Raw genomic sequence first — 17,634 nt, 5'->3', positions numbered from 1 at the left:
AGGAGGCGGGGCGCCCCCAGGAGGCCCGGGCCGTGCTGATGATACCGGCGCCCCGGGCTGCAGGCTTGGGCTTCTGACCAATTCGGGGTCCTTGGGCCTTTGGAGACCCCCGCGGGGCTTTCTGGTTTTCCACCCCTTCCTTTTCGTCCCTCTCCGAGGAAGAGTGAGCCCTTTGAGCAGTGTTTGTGAAAGTGTGGTCCTAGGGCGGATCCCGAGCCCCTCTCAAACTGAACCAGATTCTGCTGTGGCCTGGGAGTCTGCATTTTCAGCCAGCGTCCTTATGGTTTTGATGCAGGTGGTCTCAGAACCTCACATCGGGACACAGCCCCTTTGAGCCATGCCCTTCTCACACAGAAGGAAGCCTAAATGGGTGCATCTGAGGATGGGGTTTGGGGAATGCCGCCACAGATCTAATCTTGAATTGATGATGGTCCTCAGCCTTAGGAGAGATCACCTGGAGGTGGTGGAGGAGCTCTTAGCCCCCGGATTCAGGGTGCTGCTGCCTTCCTGTAGCTATCAGGTCTTCAGATGCACTGCTGCTTCGTGAGTGAAGGGTCCTGGATCAGGAGCCATAAGGGTGGAGCAGTCCTGAAGGAGGCCGCTTCGGGGTGCAGCTGGAAGAACTTGGGATGGATCCTGCTACCCTGGATTGCAACTGGTTCCATCATTTATGAGTAGGTCCCAATGTGGACCCTGCACACATCACTCTTATTTTTTTATCCAAGTATTCTCATCTGTCAATAGGGTCAGTAATTCCTATCCTATAAGGCTTTTCTGTGAATTGTAGTGGCTGGCACATGCATTCAGTAAATGGGAATTATTAAGGGTGACACCAGCCTTGCTTTCCTCAAGCTTACAAATAAGAAAAAAGTAGCGGTTAAATAAGTGGATAGAAATGTGGGCAGAAGTACAAAGTACATTTGAATAACTGCAAGGATTCTAACTTGGGGTGGGTACTTGGGAAGTTCATGCAAGAAATCTGTCAATGCCATGAAGAATAGATAGGATTCCAGGGAGCTGGTAACAAGGGTAGCGGGAACCAGTGCCACCCCATGACTCAGAAGCCATTTTCTCATGAATCTTTGGAGTGCTGCTCCCAGGACTTCTGGACAGCAAGAAGTCACATCCATAATGGTTTTGTAAGACTGATCCTTTATCCCATAATAGTTTCTGTCTATTGACCATGATCCACATATGTGGTCTTCTCCATTTTATTGGCAACTGCCTAAATAGGATTATCTACAAAAGGATTTGAGTTGATCACATAGTAATAATGGATTGACCTGATGTAGTTGCGCCTTTGGCAGCCATTTTAAACTTGCTATGAAGTATATAGGTACTGAAGATTCTCATTATTAAGAGCATCTTTCCTAGCACAGTGTCATTTCAGGTTCTGTAAAAACACTACAGACACCTATGGTTAACAATCTAAAATGGCTTTAGCCATTTTAGAGTGAAGAAACTGGATACCTTAGAGGTGTCAATTATAGTTCTAGACTACTCTGGCTACAGAATTCTGATCTCAATTGATAAGTGATATAACTTAAGAATTAGAATTATTTGTTAATAACTTCTTTTTTGTTTCCTTTAATCTTCAAAGTCAGTATCAAGTCAGTAAATACCTTATGGTAAAATTTATTTCATTATGCATATTTGTCATTTATTGCATACTTACTCTGAACTAGAGACTATTCCAAATACTTTTTATATATTCTGTTATTTATTCCTCTGTTAATCTTTAATGTAGGCACCATTGCTGCCTCCATTTTATGGACGAGGAAACAAGAAAAGGAAGATAAATAATTTGTCCAAGATCCCAGAACTAAATGGTAAAAGCCTAGCAGCTCAATTCCATGCTATACACAAATGTCCTCTGCAGTCCAGGTAGCTTCTTCAGTTAAAAAGACATGTCAATGCCAAATAACATAAGTGTGCCTCACCTTTGCTTTGTATGTGGACATATGTTTAGTTCTCTAAAGTCATCTCAGCAGCTGTGATTTAGTTGGTGATAGTTTATAATCTGTTACAAATTCTCAGGCCAGTTTTCCGACTTCTCAGCATATCTTAAACTTCTTTTTTTTTTTTAATATTTATTTATTTATTTATTTAATATGGTGCTGAGAATCAAACCCAGTGCCTCCATGTGCTAGGCAAGCACTCTACACTGGACCTCAACCTCAGCCCCAAACTTCTTTCGTATTCTATAAAATATTTTAATTCAACATTGCCAGTTCTAAGGAAGTGATTTAAAATCATATTCAAGTATATTTAATTTATCATTAATTTATTGTTGAAAATGTCAGTGATGATTGTCCTTTGTTTTTACAGAGGAGGTCCTGGACTGCCATTATTTTGAAGTTTGAAAGTGTGAGGCAAACCTTTAGGTGTCCAAGGGAGCAATGGCAGGCCACAAGACAGAAGAGGTGCTCGATATTCTTCGGCTGAATGTGGGTGGCTGTATTTACACAGCCCGGCGAGAGTCTTTGTGCCGTTTTAAGGATTCTATGCTGGCATCTATGTTCAGTGGTCGTTTTCCTCTAAAAACAGATGAATCAGGTAAATTTCTAAAGTCTGGAAGCATGATCATGAATATTCATTAGAATGGGAATCTATTTTAAATTCCCTCTGATTTTCCTAATTACATTGGAATGTATTAGTCTACTAATTATTGAGATCATTAGGGCTGTATGGAGATTCATTAAGTACATAGAAATTAAATACGAGTTTCTAAAATCTGTGATGCTATTGCTAAAAGTTAACAAAGAAGTGAATGCATGAAGGCCAACCAGGACGTTATTATGGGGATTAATAGTATTTTGAAAGTTATTACTGTCATGGGACCTTATGGGTGAAGGTGTTGAGACTGGTTAAATATATTAGCTTCTCTATGTGTTCTTCAAGTTAGAAAATGTGTTTCGCTCTGAAAAGTAGCTGCCCTCATAGCCTACAAAGCAGATGTTGAAAAATTAGAGTTGCCCTTGCCACTTGCCCTCGCTGTATTGTGTGGTGTGGTCTGACATGCGTAGTTGAGGAAATGGCAGTGTAGTGATACCTTTGGTCTCCAAAGTTGATGTTTTAGAAGAAACTATAAAATATAATAATATGGTCTGGGTCTGTTCTCTTTTCTTCAAGTACTGTGAGGGTCATTGAACCTACTACTGGTTTATCTTTATCACCCCAAGAGTGGCTTTTGCACTATTTGTGAGTCCCAGAACCCACTCTAGTTCTGTATTAGAGAACTGGGATTGAGAAGTCCTGAGCACACAATACCATTCTTTTATTAATAACTCAAGGTCTTGGGAAGTTGCTTTGTCAACTACATGCAGTTGAAAGAATGGAAAATCACTGGTGTCTGGTACCCACAGCCTGATATCCCTGGTGCAGAATGTTTATGGTAACCAGGGATTGAGCTCTATTCTCTGCCCCAATTTTTACCTCCTTAATCCTTTGCTCAACGAATCAAGGGAGAAAAGAAAATACGAAGTATGTGATGCAGAAGCTTTTTCTTTTTTTTTTTTTCTGATTTTACTAAATTGTCTAAGAAAATTCTTACCATAAAGTGGTACCAACATGGCATTCCTTCTTTTTTAAAGTGTTGGTTTTCACACTCTTAAGGGACTAACCTAAAAATCTCAAACATAGGGCATACTTGGTTCTAGGAACTTCAGGCTTATAGTGTCACTGATATTTCAACGCTGAACATAGTGGCAAGCACCCAAGTGTCCTCTTTAGCATGGGGCAGCTCCAACTCTATACACCTGTCCTGGGACCTTATGGGTGAAGGTATTGAGACTGGTTAAATATAAGCTTCTCTATGTGTTCTTCAAGTTAGAAAATGTGTTTCTCTGTGGAAAGTAGCTGCCCTCATAGCCTACAAATCTTTTTAAAGATGTTGAAGTTAGGGGTAAGCTTCCTTTCTACTATCAGTCTGAAGTCCCCTTGGTTTTTGCAGTGACCATAGTAGGAATGTGGTTATTGCATCAAAATTCCAAGTCTATCTTGGAATATATTTTTCTCTATGGTGGGTAAGAATACAAAGTATACCACTAACCCACATAATCTTTTTTTAAATTTAATTTAATTTTTTAAAAATTTATTATTTATTTATTTAATTAATTTTTGAGGTACCAGGGATTGAACTCAGGGGCATTCAACTACTGAGCCACATCCCTAACCCTATTTTGTATTTTATTTAGAGACAGGGTCTTATTGAGTTGCTCAATGCCTCGCTTCTGCTGAGGATGGCTTTGAATTCTTGATTCTCCTGTCTCAGCCTCCTGAGCTGCTGGGATTACAGGCATGTGCCCGGCCCACATAATCTTTTTGTGCGTATTAGAAAAGTGTGGCCTTTTATCCAAGAGGGTACAACTCCATGGCAGAGTGCACTTGGCTGGAAGAGCAAAGTGTGAGCTTGATTTTAGCCTTGCTCGTCCCCTTGGTCTGGCCTACAGGTACACAGTTCACCCACACAACCAAACATGACAACCCTGGAGATAGATACTTGCTTTCAGATTTATGTGCAGTGTTTTAGAGATGCAGATGATTTCCCCAAACAACCACTCAAATTCAATTATGTACTATCATCTATTTGTAAGCTGAGGGTAGCTAGTATATCATATTTACTGTTCCAGGTGAAACATCAAAAGTCTAACTTAGTTTGATTAGCTAAACCTATCTCAATAATAAATGTTAACTTTTTTTGTGAGAAAGAAATATTTACAATTGTAGAGGTCATCGGACTTGTTGAAGTTTTATTGGTCATCATATGAATCTATGCAACCATTTTTGAACTGAATGTTTTCTAGGGGCTTGTGTTATTGATCGTGATGGACATCTATTTAAATACCTTTTGGATTATCTTCATGGAGAAGTTCAGATTCCCACAGATGAGCACACTCGTGTTGCCCTACAGGAAGAGGCTGATTACTTTGGCATACCTTACCCATACAGCCTGTCTGACCACTTGGCCAATGAAATGGAGACATATTCTTTAAGGTCAAATATAGAACTTAAAAAGGTCTTGGCATTTTCTTAAGTTTTAAAATATGTAATTTATTTATTATGCACAAAGCAATATGGATTATCTTATATCACCTGTGTTGTCACATAATGAAACATGAGATAGTTCTTATGCTTTTTGAAGACACGATTCTTAATTACTCCTACTCAGTTTTTAAGGCCACAGTTCAGTTCTAGGAAAGTGTATTACTTTGCCACTCAAGGATTAATTGAATTTATATTTCTCTTTTTGATGACTTTTTTAATAGAACCATTCTGCTACTAAAGCTCTTTTAAATTAAGAGAAATATTATGATACTTCTTAGAGCATACTAGTATTATTTAGTTTACTAAAATGGTTATTTTAAAAGAGTAGTCATACTAAATAATAATTTTTTTTTTACCTGATTTAGTGTTTTCAGTGAGTTAAAACATTAATTTAATTCAAATTGAGATCAGTAAATCTTTTTAAAGATGTTTCTGTTTTAAATCACATCTTTTTTTTGTTTGTTTGTTTTTTGTTTTTGGATACCAGGGGTTGAACTCAGAGGCACTCAACCACTGAGCCACATCCCCAGCCCAGTTTTGTATTTTATTAGAGATAGAGTCTCACTGAGTTGCTTAGTGCCTTGCAGTTGCTGAGACTGGCATTGAACTGATGATCCTCCTGTCTCAGCCTCCAGAGCTGTTGAGATTACAGACATGCATCACTGCACCCAGCCACATCTTTTTTTTTTTTTTTTTTAACATTTTTTTAAAATTTTTAAAATTACTTATACATGATAGCAGAATGCATTTCATTTCATTATACACAAATGGAGCACAACTTTTCATTTCTCAGGTTGTACACCACGTGGAGTTGCATCTTAAGATCTTTACATGAGTTGATAAGTTTCATTATCTCTGTCTTATGACAAGTATTATATTTGATATTAATTAGTACCTAAGAAAACTGTTTTCCCTGGGTAATGGTTAATAGTGAAAAGTGATCTCAACTGGTTTGTTTCTTTGATTTGGATGTCAGTGTCTAGGAAGTAAGCTGATGGATGGTTGATCATTACGAGTGCAGCTCAGAGAGAAAGTTGATTTGGTTCCAGATTCCCTTCAGGAATTTGCATAGATGTATGTGTTTTGCTACTGAAGTTATTTATAAATTTAACTGCCAAATAATAGTCTTTTAGTGCTGTTTGACGTATTTACAGAATGGGGCTAAAAAAAGCCTGGCTGGAGGGTTGGTGAAAGTTAATGTTCATCTTTTGAATTTCAACTCTATTGTTTTTTTATTCCTAGTTTGTATTTAATGAAGGCAAAGCATATCCACATTTATTTAATTGGTTAACACACATATGTTTTAACAGTTTGTGACATATATGGCACTGTACAGGGACTGTGTTGGATACTCAGAAATACAATGTACAGTTTTTGCCTTTGAACAATTTATAGTGTAGTTAGAAATTCTTATTGATATGCAAGGACAGTTTAAGACCAATACAGGAGCAATATTAAATGAAAGGGCAAGACACAAGAGGTCCTTAGTTTCACTACTTAGTATTAATATTGGGCATGTCCTTTGTGTCAGCCACTATTCCAGACACTTGAGGATATATTAGTGAACAAAACAACAAAGGTGCCTCTCCTTAAGGTGTGTAGATTAGTAATATCATTTCTCCCAGGGAAGGCCCTTTGCTACTCCACTGGGTGAAACCCCATGCTCCCTTCCTTGCAGTGCCTTTATTCTCATCAGGTGGTACTTGTTACATGGTATGCTGATGACTTAGTTAATGTCTGTCTTTTGCATTAGCTGTAAACTCTTGGAGGGTAGGTCTCTTCACCATAATAACTCCAGGACCTTAATGCTCAACACATAGTAGGTATTTAATATTCAAGCAAATGAATGGTTAGATAAATGCCAAATGAGTTCAAACAGTATTTTTTGAGTTCACATATATCTATCTTTCAGTGTAAAAGAACAAGTTAATCTGGTTAGTCCATGATTGGAATTTGGAATTAAAAATAAGGACCAACCATGGGCTAGTCAGTGGAAGGTGAACGGAAGATTGAATCAAATGGGGAATATTTGTGAAAATATTCTAAAGGAAAAAGAAGAGATCTAACTTTTACTTATTTTAGGAAGACTATAAAATTAAAAGATTATAAAATTGGTCTGCTGGAAGAGGAGATAAAATAGAATTTCCATATGGAAAAGGATTGTCTAAATGAAAAAAGTGCATTGGGTTTTTGGGTGGTATTTTTTGTGACCCTTTCACCCATAATTTCATTACATACATGTTTAAAGACTAGGCTGAAATTTATAATCTTTTTTATTTCTCTTCTGATCAGTTTAGATTGTAGCTTTGCATGAAAATAATAGAGCAAATTCATTTTTCACTTTACTCTATTAAATTCAAGTTTTATATATATATATATATATATATATATATTTTGCTTTAGGCTTTAACAGACTTCTGTGATTCATATGGCTTAGTTTGCAATAAGCCAACAGTTTGGGTTCTCCACTATCTTAACACATCTGGTGCAAGCTGTGAGAGCAGAATTATTGGTGTATATGCCACAAAAACTGATGGAACTGATGCTATTGATAAGCAGCTTGGAGGAAGAATTCATAGCAAAAGCATTTTTAAAAGGTATGTCCAAATTTAAAAGTAAAAGGAACAAAATAGAGTGTTGATGCTTTCTAAGAGGTGAAATATTGTGCTTGACTAGAAAAGACCATAAGCACATCTCAGTGAATGTGGTGAGCCCCATAGCTGTGGAGATAGGTTTACATCAGGAAGAGAGTATGACTAACACCATTTTACATGTATACAAATTACAGGCCATCTGTATGGTCAGGACAGTGGTTCTCAACAAGGAGTAAGCATTAGAATCCTTTGAGAGGCTTAAAAAAAAAAAGCAAAGCCACATGCCCAGCGTCTTTCCTGAACACTAGGAAGAAGCACTGACTAGAAGTCAGCAGGCCCAGTGAGTGGCCCAGGGCTGCCTGTGCCTCATGTCTTCTGAAAAATGAAGGCCTTCCTTGGTCTCTTCCAGCTTTTGAATTCTATGACTTAAATACATTAAAGTTGTCCCTTTAATGTAGTTCGTGTAATTTTATGATACTGGTCAATTCAGCTAGCAAACTTTTATTTATTTATTTAAATTCTCTGGGAGATTGGATTGGGTCACATATTAGTGACTAATGCTTGACCATATATATAGGCTTGGTTTTCTTTCAGATGATTATAGAGGTCATCAGTTTCTGAATTGTTTATGGGCAAGGATGCTTCTATATGAGGTATATATAAGTGCATGGCATGATGATAGGAAAGTTACTAGAGTTGGCTGATTTTTTTAAAAAAAATTGATTTTAAAATGTACTGACTTATCAATATGGTTTATATTATGAAATTAACAGATACTTTACTGTGGTTAAAAAAAAGATCAAATGTATGTGCTGTTGTGTGTGTGTATATACTTGCATACACATATGTGTTTATATTAATTTATAGTTTATGTGTAGGTGTAAGGGTCACAGAACAACCACTGAATGTCTATGTTATTTTTTCCTTAGTCACCAAGCACTTACTGAGTCTCCATTAGCCGCATATATGTATACAGATTCATATGTTGGTATTTCCATTATTTTTTGTAATATTTCTAGAGAGGCGGGAAATAATGTTCAGTACATTTGGAGTTATTATTCAGTACCTGAGTTGAAGAAAATGATGGATGCCTTCGATGCTTGGGAAGGAAAAGGTACAGTGCAATTCTTTTCACATACTTTTCCTTAATAAGACAAAGTAAACATAAATGTTGCATTTCTTTTTTGAAAAAATATATTTTTGAGTGTGTCAAGCTATTTGTCATCTTGTGGTGACATAGAGATAGTTTCCTTATAAATCTTTAAACTCCATGAATTGCGAGATACTATTAATAATTTATAATTTACTAGCCTCAAATATGTTTTTATTAGTTGTGCTTAATTAGTTCAATTAAGTAAGAGCTTATTTAGACCTACTGTGTACCTAGCATTGTCCTAAGAAGTAAACCTCTAAATTAAGCATAAAATGAGTAAGAAAATAGAGAAAAAATGAAAATCATGAAGGAGGTGTCTAAAGCGCTCTTAGAAAACAAGATAATTTTTAAATACACACTTTGAAAACTGGAAATTTTAAGTCAAGCTACCTAGAGAGAGCTGACAATACACTGTTTTAATTAGTTTGCATGTATAGCTCTTAGTACTAAAGCAACCTATATACTGCTTACTATTTCCGGTTGTATATAGATGAGGAAACAGTCTCAGAAAGACCATGCCACTAGCTTAGGAATTACAGAGAGTTAACTGTTCTATGCTTAAGTATTTTTTCTTAAATAATAAGTATATATCGAATGTTCATTAGGTACAAAGCACTCTAAGTGCTAAAATTGGTTCCATTGATGAATAAGACACATCACAATCCTCAAATGACTTTGAAAACTGGTAGAGCCAGATTGCCAATCACATAAGAATGAATGAAAGGCAGAGGCTATTTATTTATGTATTTGCAGTACTGGGAATTAAATCTAGGGCCTTGTCATGCTAGGTAAGTGCTCTACCATTGAGCTATATCCCTAGCCCACAAGGAAGAGGCTTTTAATTGATTAATTTATTAATTAGTTAATTTATCGGTAGAATACATTTTGACATATTGTACACAAGTGGAGCACAACTTCTCATTCCTCTTTCTGTACATGGTGCAGAGTCACTCCAATAGTGTAATCAAACATGTATATAGGGTAGAAGAGACTTTTATTAAAAACTCTATATCTGCCAGTCCACCATTTGGCCAGTGCTGGCACCAGCTTTTCTTCCTTTCTTCAACTTTAGCCCCCTTACCTTCCTCCTTTTCCTTTCCCATCTTACCCCTCAAGCATGCAGGGTGATATATAATAATGAAAAAAGAGCTATTCTCTTTAAGCTTATTATTTGAGATTTAATTTACTTTGAGACACTTATGCTCAAGTTGAGGAACAAACCCCCTGTTGTTCTCTCTGTCTTCTTTTGTGCCTCTGGCCTGGCAGGATGCCCAGGAGACTTCTGGAGGGCGCTGGCCTGGCTTCTTTCTCCACTGACTTTAGGAAGCTGAAGTGGAAAACTGGAATCACTAACTTTTACAAAACATGTGAATGATTTTATTTTTAAAAAACAGCATGTCATAGAACATCATTGTTATTTAACAAAGTTCTGGAAGGCCTGGAGAAATATGTTTATCATTGGTGTTTACTCTTAACCTTTGCTTCATTCCTGTGCCAGGTGACAGAAGTAAGAGAGAAAAAACTGTAGAACAGAAAAAACAAAATCATTGCTATTTGTGGACAATATATATTTTTAGAAAACTTGGAAGAATCAGTTAAAAGTATTTAAGTAGACTAAGATAGCTGGATACAACATAGATTTACAGTGATTGACAGCTTACCTGTAATCAATTAGAAATGATTATGGGGAAATTTCATTCACAATAGTAATAAGCAAAACATAAAATAACTTGACTCTCCCTTGAGACTATCTAAGATATGCTTGAGTCTTTTTATGAAGAAAACTGATGAAATGTATTTATCTACCTGTTCCATCAATCCATTCATTCATCCATCTATTTAAAAAAAGAGAGAGAATGGTAAGACTTACCATGATTCTGAATGGAAAATCTGAATATTATAAAGATATCAGTTTTTCTCATATTAGAGTTTTAACATGATTTATGCCAAAATATCAATGGAACTCTTTGGAAATCTTGAGAGAATGATTCTAAAATTCCTCTGAAAGAATAAATAGGTAAAGTAGCCAAGAAAATTTTGGGAAGTAGAATTAGGGGCCTGATAGTAAAACATGCTGATAGTAAAACATGCTACAATAACTCTCTGATAATAAAAAAAAAAATGTGTTTCTTGTGTGTGAATAGAGTACAGATCAAGAGTAAACACTGGTAAAATTTTAATAAAAATACTGTCTGTAATACCAATGGGAAAAAATATAGGTTATTTAATAAATAATTGAGAAATATGCTTGAGAGGAAAAATAAAACTTTAACCTCACATCATTTATCAAAATAATTCCAAGTGGATTTATGAATGAAAAAAAAAACTTACTTTAAATTAAAAGAAATTTAAATAGTTGGCTTTTTAAGTAGAGAAATTATAAGCACAAAATAAATCATAAAGACCAAATTGATAAATTTGTCTACACACATTCTGGGTGTATCTGCAGAATGGAATAAGGTATTAAAATTATTTGGGAATAAATTATTTATATATTATATATATACTCATGTTTAGGAGTTTGTATATATAACCCAAAGTTGTTTGGAATATAATCAAGCTATTAAATTTAGTTTGAACAACTTTTGACATAAATTAGCACTCATCATTGAAAGCTCATGAAAGAGAATACAAAAAGAAAAAGGAAATGGAGGGAGATCTCATGGAGAGCGATGCTATATTCAGCACCACAGGGCACATCTTGGTGGGAGAGTAGGAGGAATGGCAGCAGGCCACCATGAGGGTCTGGGGTTTATAGGGCTTTAGGAGAGCCAGCTCATGGGAGGAGTTAGCTACTTTTGGAGGGCCCTTTTGGCTGGCAGGTCCAGGTCAAGGGAGGAGTTTTGGTGGTGGGATCATTTAGGGCAGGGCGGTAGGGGAACAGTAAGGGAAGTTCCTTAGGGCCTGTTTTCCATGTCCTTAAATCATAAAATGCAGGAAATGATCAAAAGCAGGAAACAAAATGAAACATAAAGTACTTTCAGCTATGAATATATCATATGACTAGAAAAGATTGGAATGAAATATATCAATATGTCCTCAGCTATGATTTCTACTTTTTGGATTAGGATTGATTTTGAGTTTCTTTTCTATATTTTGCAGGTTTTATATAATGAGTGTAAATTATTTTACAGACAGGTAAAAAATGAAAGTTAAACAAATTGCACTCCATAGATCTATACAATGAAATACTACTTAGCAAAAAACAATAATACATCAACATGGATGAATTTTAAAGCAGCATACCAAAGAAGCTAAACACAAAAGGCTACATATTATATGATCCCATTTTTATGTCATTCTGAAAAAAGGTGAAACTAGAGAAGGAGGGGAGGATGTTGTTAATTCAGAACATTTTGGGCTGATAGAAATGTTCTATATCCTGATTGTGACCTTGAGTACATAGCTGTACACATTTGTCAAAACTCATTAAAGTATGTACCTAAAAAGGGTAAATCTTATTTTATGTAAATTATCTTAGACCTGACTTAAAAAATAAGGCAAACTTAATGGACCTTTAGTAATGAGTTTGTAACATGTAGGTTTTTGGAATGTGATAAAACAGTTCCAGAAAGTTGTACTTAAAATGAGGTTAATAGGGTTCTTTGAGTCTTGAACATGTCTATGTAATATTTTATAGGCTATATTTGTTAAGTTGGTTATTGTTACTAGAACTTTAATGATGAAAAGAAGACACAAAGAATATTATTGGGACTTATAGAGTTATTTTTTTAATGCCAAGCAATTTTTGTTCAACATAATTCTTTTCATTTGTCTATATATAATTTTTTGTTTTTTTAAATTGATGTAACATTCATATAATGTAGAATTAACTAGTTTAAACTATACATATCATGCCATTTACAACATTCACAATGTTGGGAAACCATTACCTGTCTAGAGCCCCAGTACCCATTAAGCAATTACTCCCCCCCATTCAGTTTTCCCCTGTAGCCCTTGTAGCCACTAGTCGATTGTCTGTCTCAATGAGTTTAGCCTATCTGCATACTCCATGTAAATGGAATTGTACAAGATGTGATCTTTTATATCTGGCATCTTTTATTACCATAATGTTTTTGAGGTTCATAAGAATGTAGTTTTAAGTTTCAATCAAAAGTGTGTCATATTTAAAAATTAAAGTTAATTTGGCTGTTTTCTTGGCTTAACATGTTAACTCAGATTATTCTGGCTTTAATAGGGTGGTGATGTTTCCTATTTACATAGTATCTGCTATTTAAGGAGTGGTTCTCTAAGTTTACCTGATTTGATGGTCAGAGCAGCATAGTGATGCAAACAGAGCAAGTGGTATAATCACTGTCCAGTATTATAATCTTACCAACATGACACTGATAGTAAAGGCACCAACAATTTTGAGTGTTTAAACTGTTCACATTTATTCACTTACTTAATTATCACAACAATCCTGTGAGGTGCAGACTATTATTATCGTTCTCTTTTTATAGAGAAAAATCAAAGTTTAGGCCCAGAAAAGTAACTTTCCTAAGGCAACACTGGTGAGTGACTGAGTGGGATACAGACTCAGGCTGTCTTGGCCAGAGTGTGTGCCTGTAACCAGCATGCGTGCTCAGCCCTTTGAGCATGCATGGTAGCCTGAGTTGCCTCGGTAATCTAAGTGGCAAAGTCCAGGTTAGTAGCAGCTCTTCTAGATCCAGGCCATGCACTGTACCACTCTGCTGTCCTCGTGCTTTAAGTGAGCATTTCCTGTTGATGTTGTACATGCCTCCCTTCATCAAGTGGGGAGGCATGAATCTCAAACTCTTCCTGGTGAATCTTACTGACACAGTGTTTCTCAACGGTGTGGACAGTGGGTCTCCTAATTAGGTCTTTTTATCTTCAAGGTGTTAGCTACTGGCGGGTGCCTCATGAACTCATAGAATGCTGGACACTGGAGGAGCGGCCTTTACTTGGAAGTCTGCGGCATATGACTCCAATTCGAAAGAGGTTATTTGTTATTTTTGAAAAATATGTGTCTGTTACTTTTATTTCCCATATGAAGGGGGAAATGAATAATAGTTCTTGACCATGAACTTATTAGTCACCTCGGTGAATATTCTTTTGTCTTATCATAATATAGATCTTGAGAAGTGTAGAATTACAAAAACTATGTAAAAACTGGGAATATTTAATTTTCTAAAACTGAATGTATAGTATATTCTCTTTGGAGAATGTGGTTTTAAGTGGATATAGTAGCAGTGCTGTGGTAGGTGTTTTTCCTCCCACAGAAGACAAATCCTATGCTTTATTGGCAATTGTCAAAAAAATCTATTTAGACTTAATACTTGAAATTTCCTATGCCTTATTCTGAATTTCTTTTTCTTTCTTATTGCCACAAATAGCATTTTTATTAATGGTATTTTCTTGTGTTCCATGACATTATTAGCATTAAATTCACTTCACATCTGCATCTTTCTGTTTTAAATACATTTAAAATCATACTTCAATTTTAGTGTCTGGATTTTATGCAGGGCCTTCAGATACTGTGGCATCACTATCACCTGATCTGGAGTTTGCTTTCTAACCACATGGAATTTCAGACTACTTTCTTACTTTTGTTCTCTGGATCTTTTTCAGTAATGAAGAGAAGTTGCAGTTTTTAGTAGTTAATCTTTATCTCTTATCAAAACAGATCTCATCTTTATTTTTAAAGATTTTAATTGTATTATCATTCCTTATTTTGCCTTTTGAATCAATAGTTAGAAAATATTATTTGGGTCTAGCACAGTGGTTCTCAACAAGGGGCAATTTTGTCCCCCAGGGGATATTTGGCACTGTTAAGCTGTCACATTTCCGGTGTGCAGTGCTATTGGCATCTTGTAGGTAAGGTCAGGAATACTGATGAACATCCTACAATCCTCAGGGTAGATCCACCTGATCAAAGAATTATATGACCAAAGTGATAATAGCACAAAAGGTTAAGATACCTTGGTGTAGAGTCTAGTGGAAGATGTAGGCAGAAAACAAGCAGACAGGACTGGTTTATGGAGACTTTCCTCTGTGTTAGTGGCCCTTTCTCTGAGATGTCATGAAGCATCATTTTTGATACATTAACAAGATAATGATGACTGAGAAGCGCTATGAGGTCCCAAGGAGCAATGTGACTCACCAGAGAAAATCTAATTATGTTCCGTAAAGTTTTAGGGTTTAATATATTATATTGGCATTCTTACTACATACAGAAATTTTCATATAATCATACTATTGTTTGATCCCATTTCCAAGAATGAGAGATCTCTCCTGTAATTGCCTTTAACAACACATTAAGGCTGTGTGAAAAGAAGTGGACTGGGAAGATTGCTGTTGTCCTTCATGTTTTTTAGGTCATTTTTAGAAATATTCTCCCTTTAGGCTATTTATGATGAATGGTAACCTTAGTTCAGGAATCTTTGAAAGTTTGTCCAGAACATTCCAAATTCAAAAACATTTAACCATACCATGTTTTTGACCATTCTAGCGGTCCCACCCTCAAATGTGTCCCACAACATGCACATTTTACTGCTGTCTTAGGTTTTGTTACAGAATAATTGTGAAATACAGATCTAACACAGTTACATGGATGTTGTTACTATAGACCTTTTCAGAACCTTTAATTTGTCAACTTGGATTTTAAAGCTCTAGTTGGAGAATAAAATATACAATAGCATTTCTCAAATTTATTTAATTGTGAAACCCTCTTTTTTTTTTTTTTTTTTTTACTTCAGTAAACTTCACACTTCTGGGGAAAACTACTTTGGATATTCTTGATTATCTTCTTACCACATCAGGATTCTTGGGAACAGAGTGATTTGTAGTGTAATTCTTATAAAACACTCCATATTTACCTCTTGGAGTTTATATTATATGTGATTTTTTTTTTTTTTGAAACCAGGGATGCTCAACCACTGAGCCACATCCCAGCCCTTTATACACACACACACACACACACACACACACACACACATTTTTTGAGACAGGGTTTTGCTAAATTGCTTAGAGACTTGCTAAATTGCTTACTTGCTAAGTTGCTGAGGCTGGCTTTGAACTTGTGATCCTCCTTCTTCAGCCTCCTGAGCTCCTAGGATTATAGATGTGTCCCACCTTGTCCACCTTATGTGTGACTTGATAAGATATAATTTGTATTCAAGTTGTAAACCTGTTAACTTACATACTGATGTCAGTAGAAGTTGAAAATTAAAATAGGTTGATACTTATGAACCTCCTGACGGTTTAATTTTTGATGAAAACCTTTTTAGTAACCCTAAAAGTACACTTTGGAGAAGGTTTGATTAGTTACTAACCTGTAAATTCTGAAAAAGACATGCTTCTATATTTCTAGGCGACTGATAACACTCAATGAAGAGGAAGAAGAAGGTGTGAATTGTAAGGCTGGTCCTAAGCCAGTCAGATTTTTGGGCCCTTCCACAAGCACCCAAATTAAAGTGAAAAACTCCACTTCAGTCAGGGTGTCTCCAGCTAGCACTATCCAGATCTCCTCTCAGATGCCAGCAAACCAGTCTCAGAGTGGCAGCTTTGGAAAGGCAGCTCAGCGCTCTGTGAACCCTGTGAGCACTGGGGCATCTGGTCACTCTCAAGCTTCACATGGGGCCAGAAGTGCTGAAAATGGAGCCCCACACCCGCCTCCAGCAAAGGTACTGCTCTCAGACAAGAAGTCTACACCCCACCGAGTGATAAAGCTGAAGAGGACTCCATTGTGTGCTGCAGTGCCTTCTCTGCCCATCCCCACAGCAGCAGCGAGGCAGGCCAGCCCCTCCAAACCACTTCCTCCAGAAGCTTCTAGCACTTTGGATGTGGGAACTGAAAATGAGAAAGACCAATCTGATGGATAAAAGTGGTAGATTTGGTACTCCTGTTTGTCTCAGAGCTTTCAACACCTTTGATACCAATAAGTGACACTGTTTCTTGATGCAGTAGAAGGGAAGGCTTCTGTTTATGCTTAGGATTATTATGGGAAAAATGAATTGTGTGAAGTAGGAATGGAGGAGGGGAGACTTTGAATGGTTGGGGTTTTATTTAGATTTACTTCTCATCCATCTTCCCAACTTTTAAAGGATTGTCTATGAGCAGTTTGATTTTCTGTTTTTTTAAAAAATTTTATTTAAATGGTTAATTGGTATTAAGGTGACAGTACAGCACAGTGATCATTAGAGAAGTCTCTTTTGTTGCTGAAACATTGTAGACTCTAGGCACTTTTGTAATGCTCCTTCTTGCAGCCCAGGTCCTGTCTGGTGAGTGGAGAGGGTGGGATCAGCACTTGCCTGCAGTATATTGAAGCCAGTAGAGGTCAGAGAGGAAGAGTAGAACAAGGTGAGCTGCCTGCAGTTGCTCTCAGGCTCAAAACACAATACGAAATGAAATGATGGGGAGAGGAAAAGACAATAATTCGAGATCACACTCTGACTTTCACTTGAGCCATTTTCTTTCCTAAATTGGCTTTTGTTATTCTTTTCCGTTAGCAGATTTATTTATAGACACCACAGGAAGATTTCAGTGAATTTGAATAGTGCAGTTTTGAAATTACTTTGAAAAATAGAAGTTAAAAAATTTAACTTTTTAACTAAAGTTAATACTCGTTCTTCAGAACTGACCATTATAGTCATTCTGAATATACAGTGATTTTTTATGCATAACTTGAATTTAATATTTTTAAACAGAATATTTTGATTAATCCTCTATTTTTCATGACTATTCACTTGTGCATTTACTTTACATGTTCTGTTTTGTAACTGAAACACATATTTACTTTCAGTGAGCAGTATGACTTCAGCATTTTCAACAATAAGCTCATAAAGCAGGATACTTTTTACTTAGATGCTTAGCATTGTT

General features: G+C 36.3%; 1 protein-coding gene across 7 annotated transcripts; it reads left to right on the top strand.

The window, feature by feature from the left end:
• Window positions 1-6: 6 nt before the first annotated feature.
• Window positions 7-17,308, top strand: Kctd18 (potassium channel tetramerization domain containing 18). 7 transcript variants are annotated; one of them, XM_048808257.1, is made up of 8 exons: window positions 7-674; window positions 1,748-1,829; window positions 2,329-2,556; window positions 4,806-5,017; window positions 7,450-7,643; window positions 8,660-8,754; window positions 13,653-13,755; window positions 16,127-17,308. In XM_048808257.1, exons 3-8 carry the CDS (start codon window positions 2,400-2,402, stop codon window positions 16,635-16,637), a joined length of 1,272 nt encoding a protein of 423 aa, XP_048664214.1. In that variant the 5' UTR covers window positions 7-674; window positions 1,748-1,829; window positions 2,329-2,399; the 3' UTR covers window positions 16,638-17,308. The 7 variants fall into 7 exon arrangements, with proteins under 7 accessions (XP_048664214.1, XP_048664212.1, XP_048664213.1 ...); XM_048808255.1 differs by having other exon boundaries at window positions 7-745; XM_048808256.1 differs by lacking the exon at window positions 1,748-1,829.
• The last annotated feature ends 326 nt before the right edge of the window (window positions 17,309-17,634 follow it).

Source organism: Marmota marmota, unplaced genomic scaffold, assembly GCF_001458135.2.
Source record: "Marmota marmota marmota unplaced genomic scaffold, marMar, whole genome shotgun sequence".
Classification (NCBI taxonomy): Eukaryota; Metazoa; Chordata; class Mammalia; order Rodentia; family Sciuridae; genus Marmota; species Marmota marmota.
The sequence above is the reverse complement of the archived record's forward strand: the minus strand, read 5'-3'. Positions and strand labels throughout refer to the sequence as shown.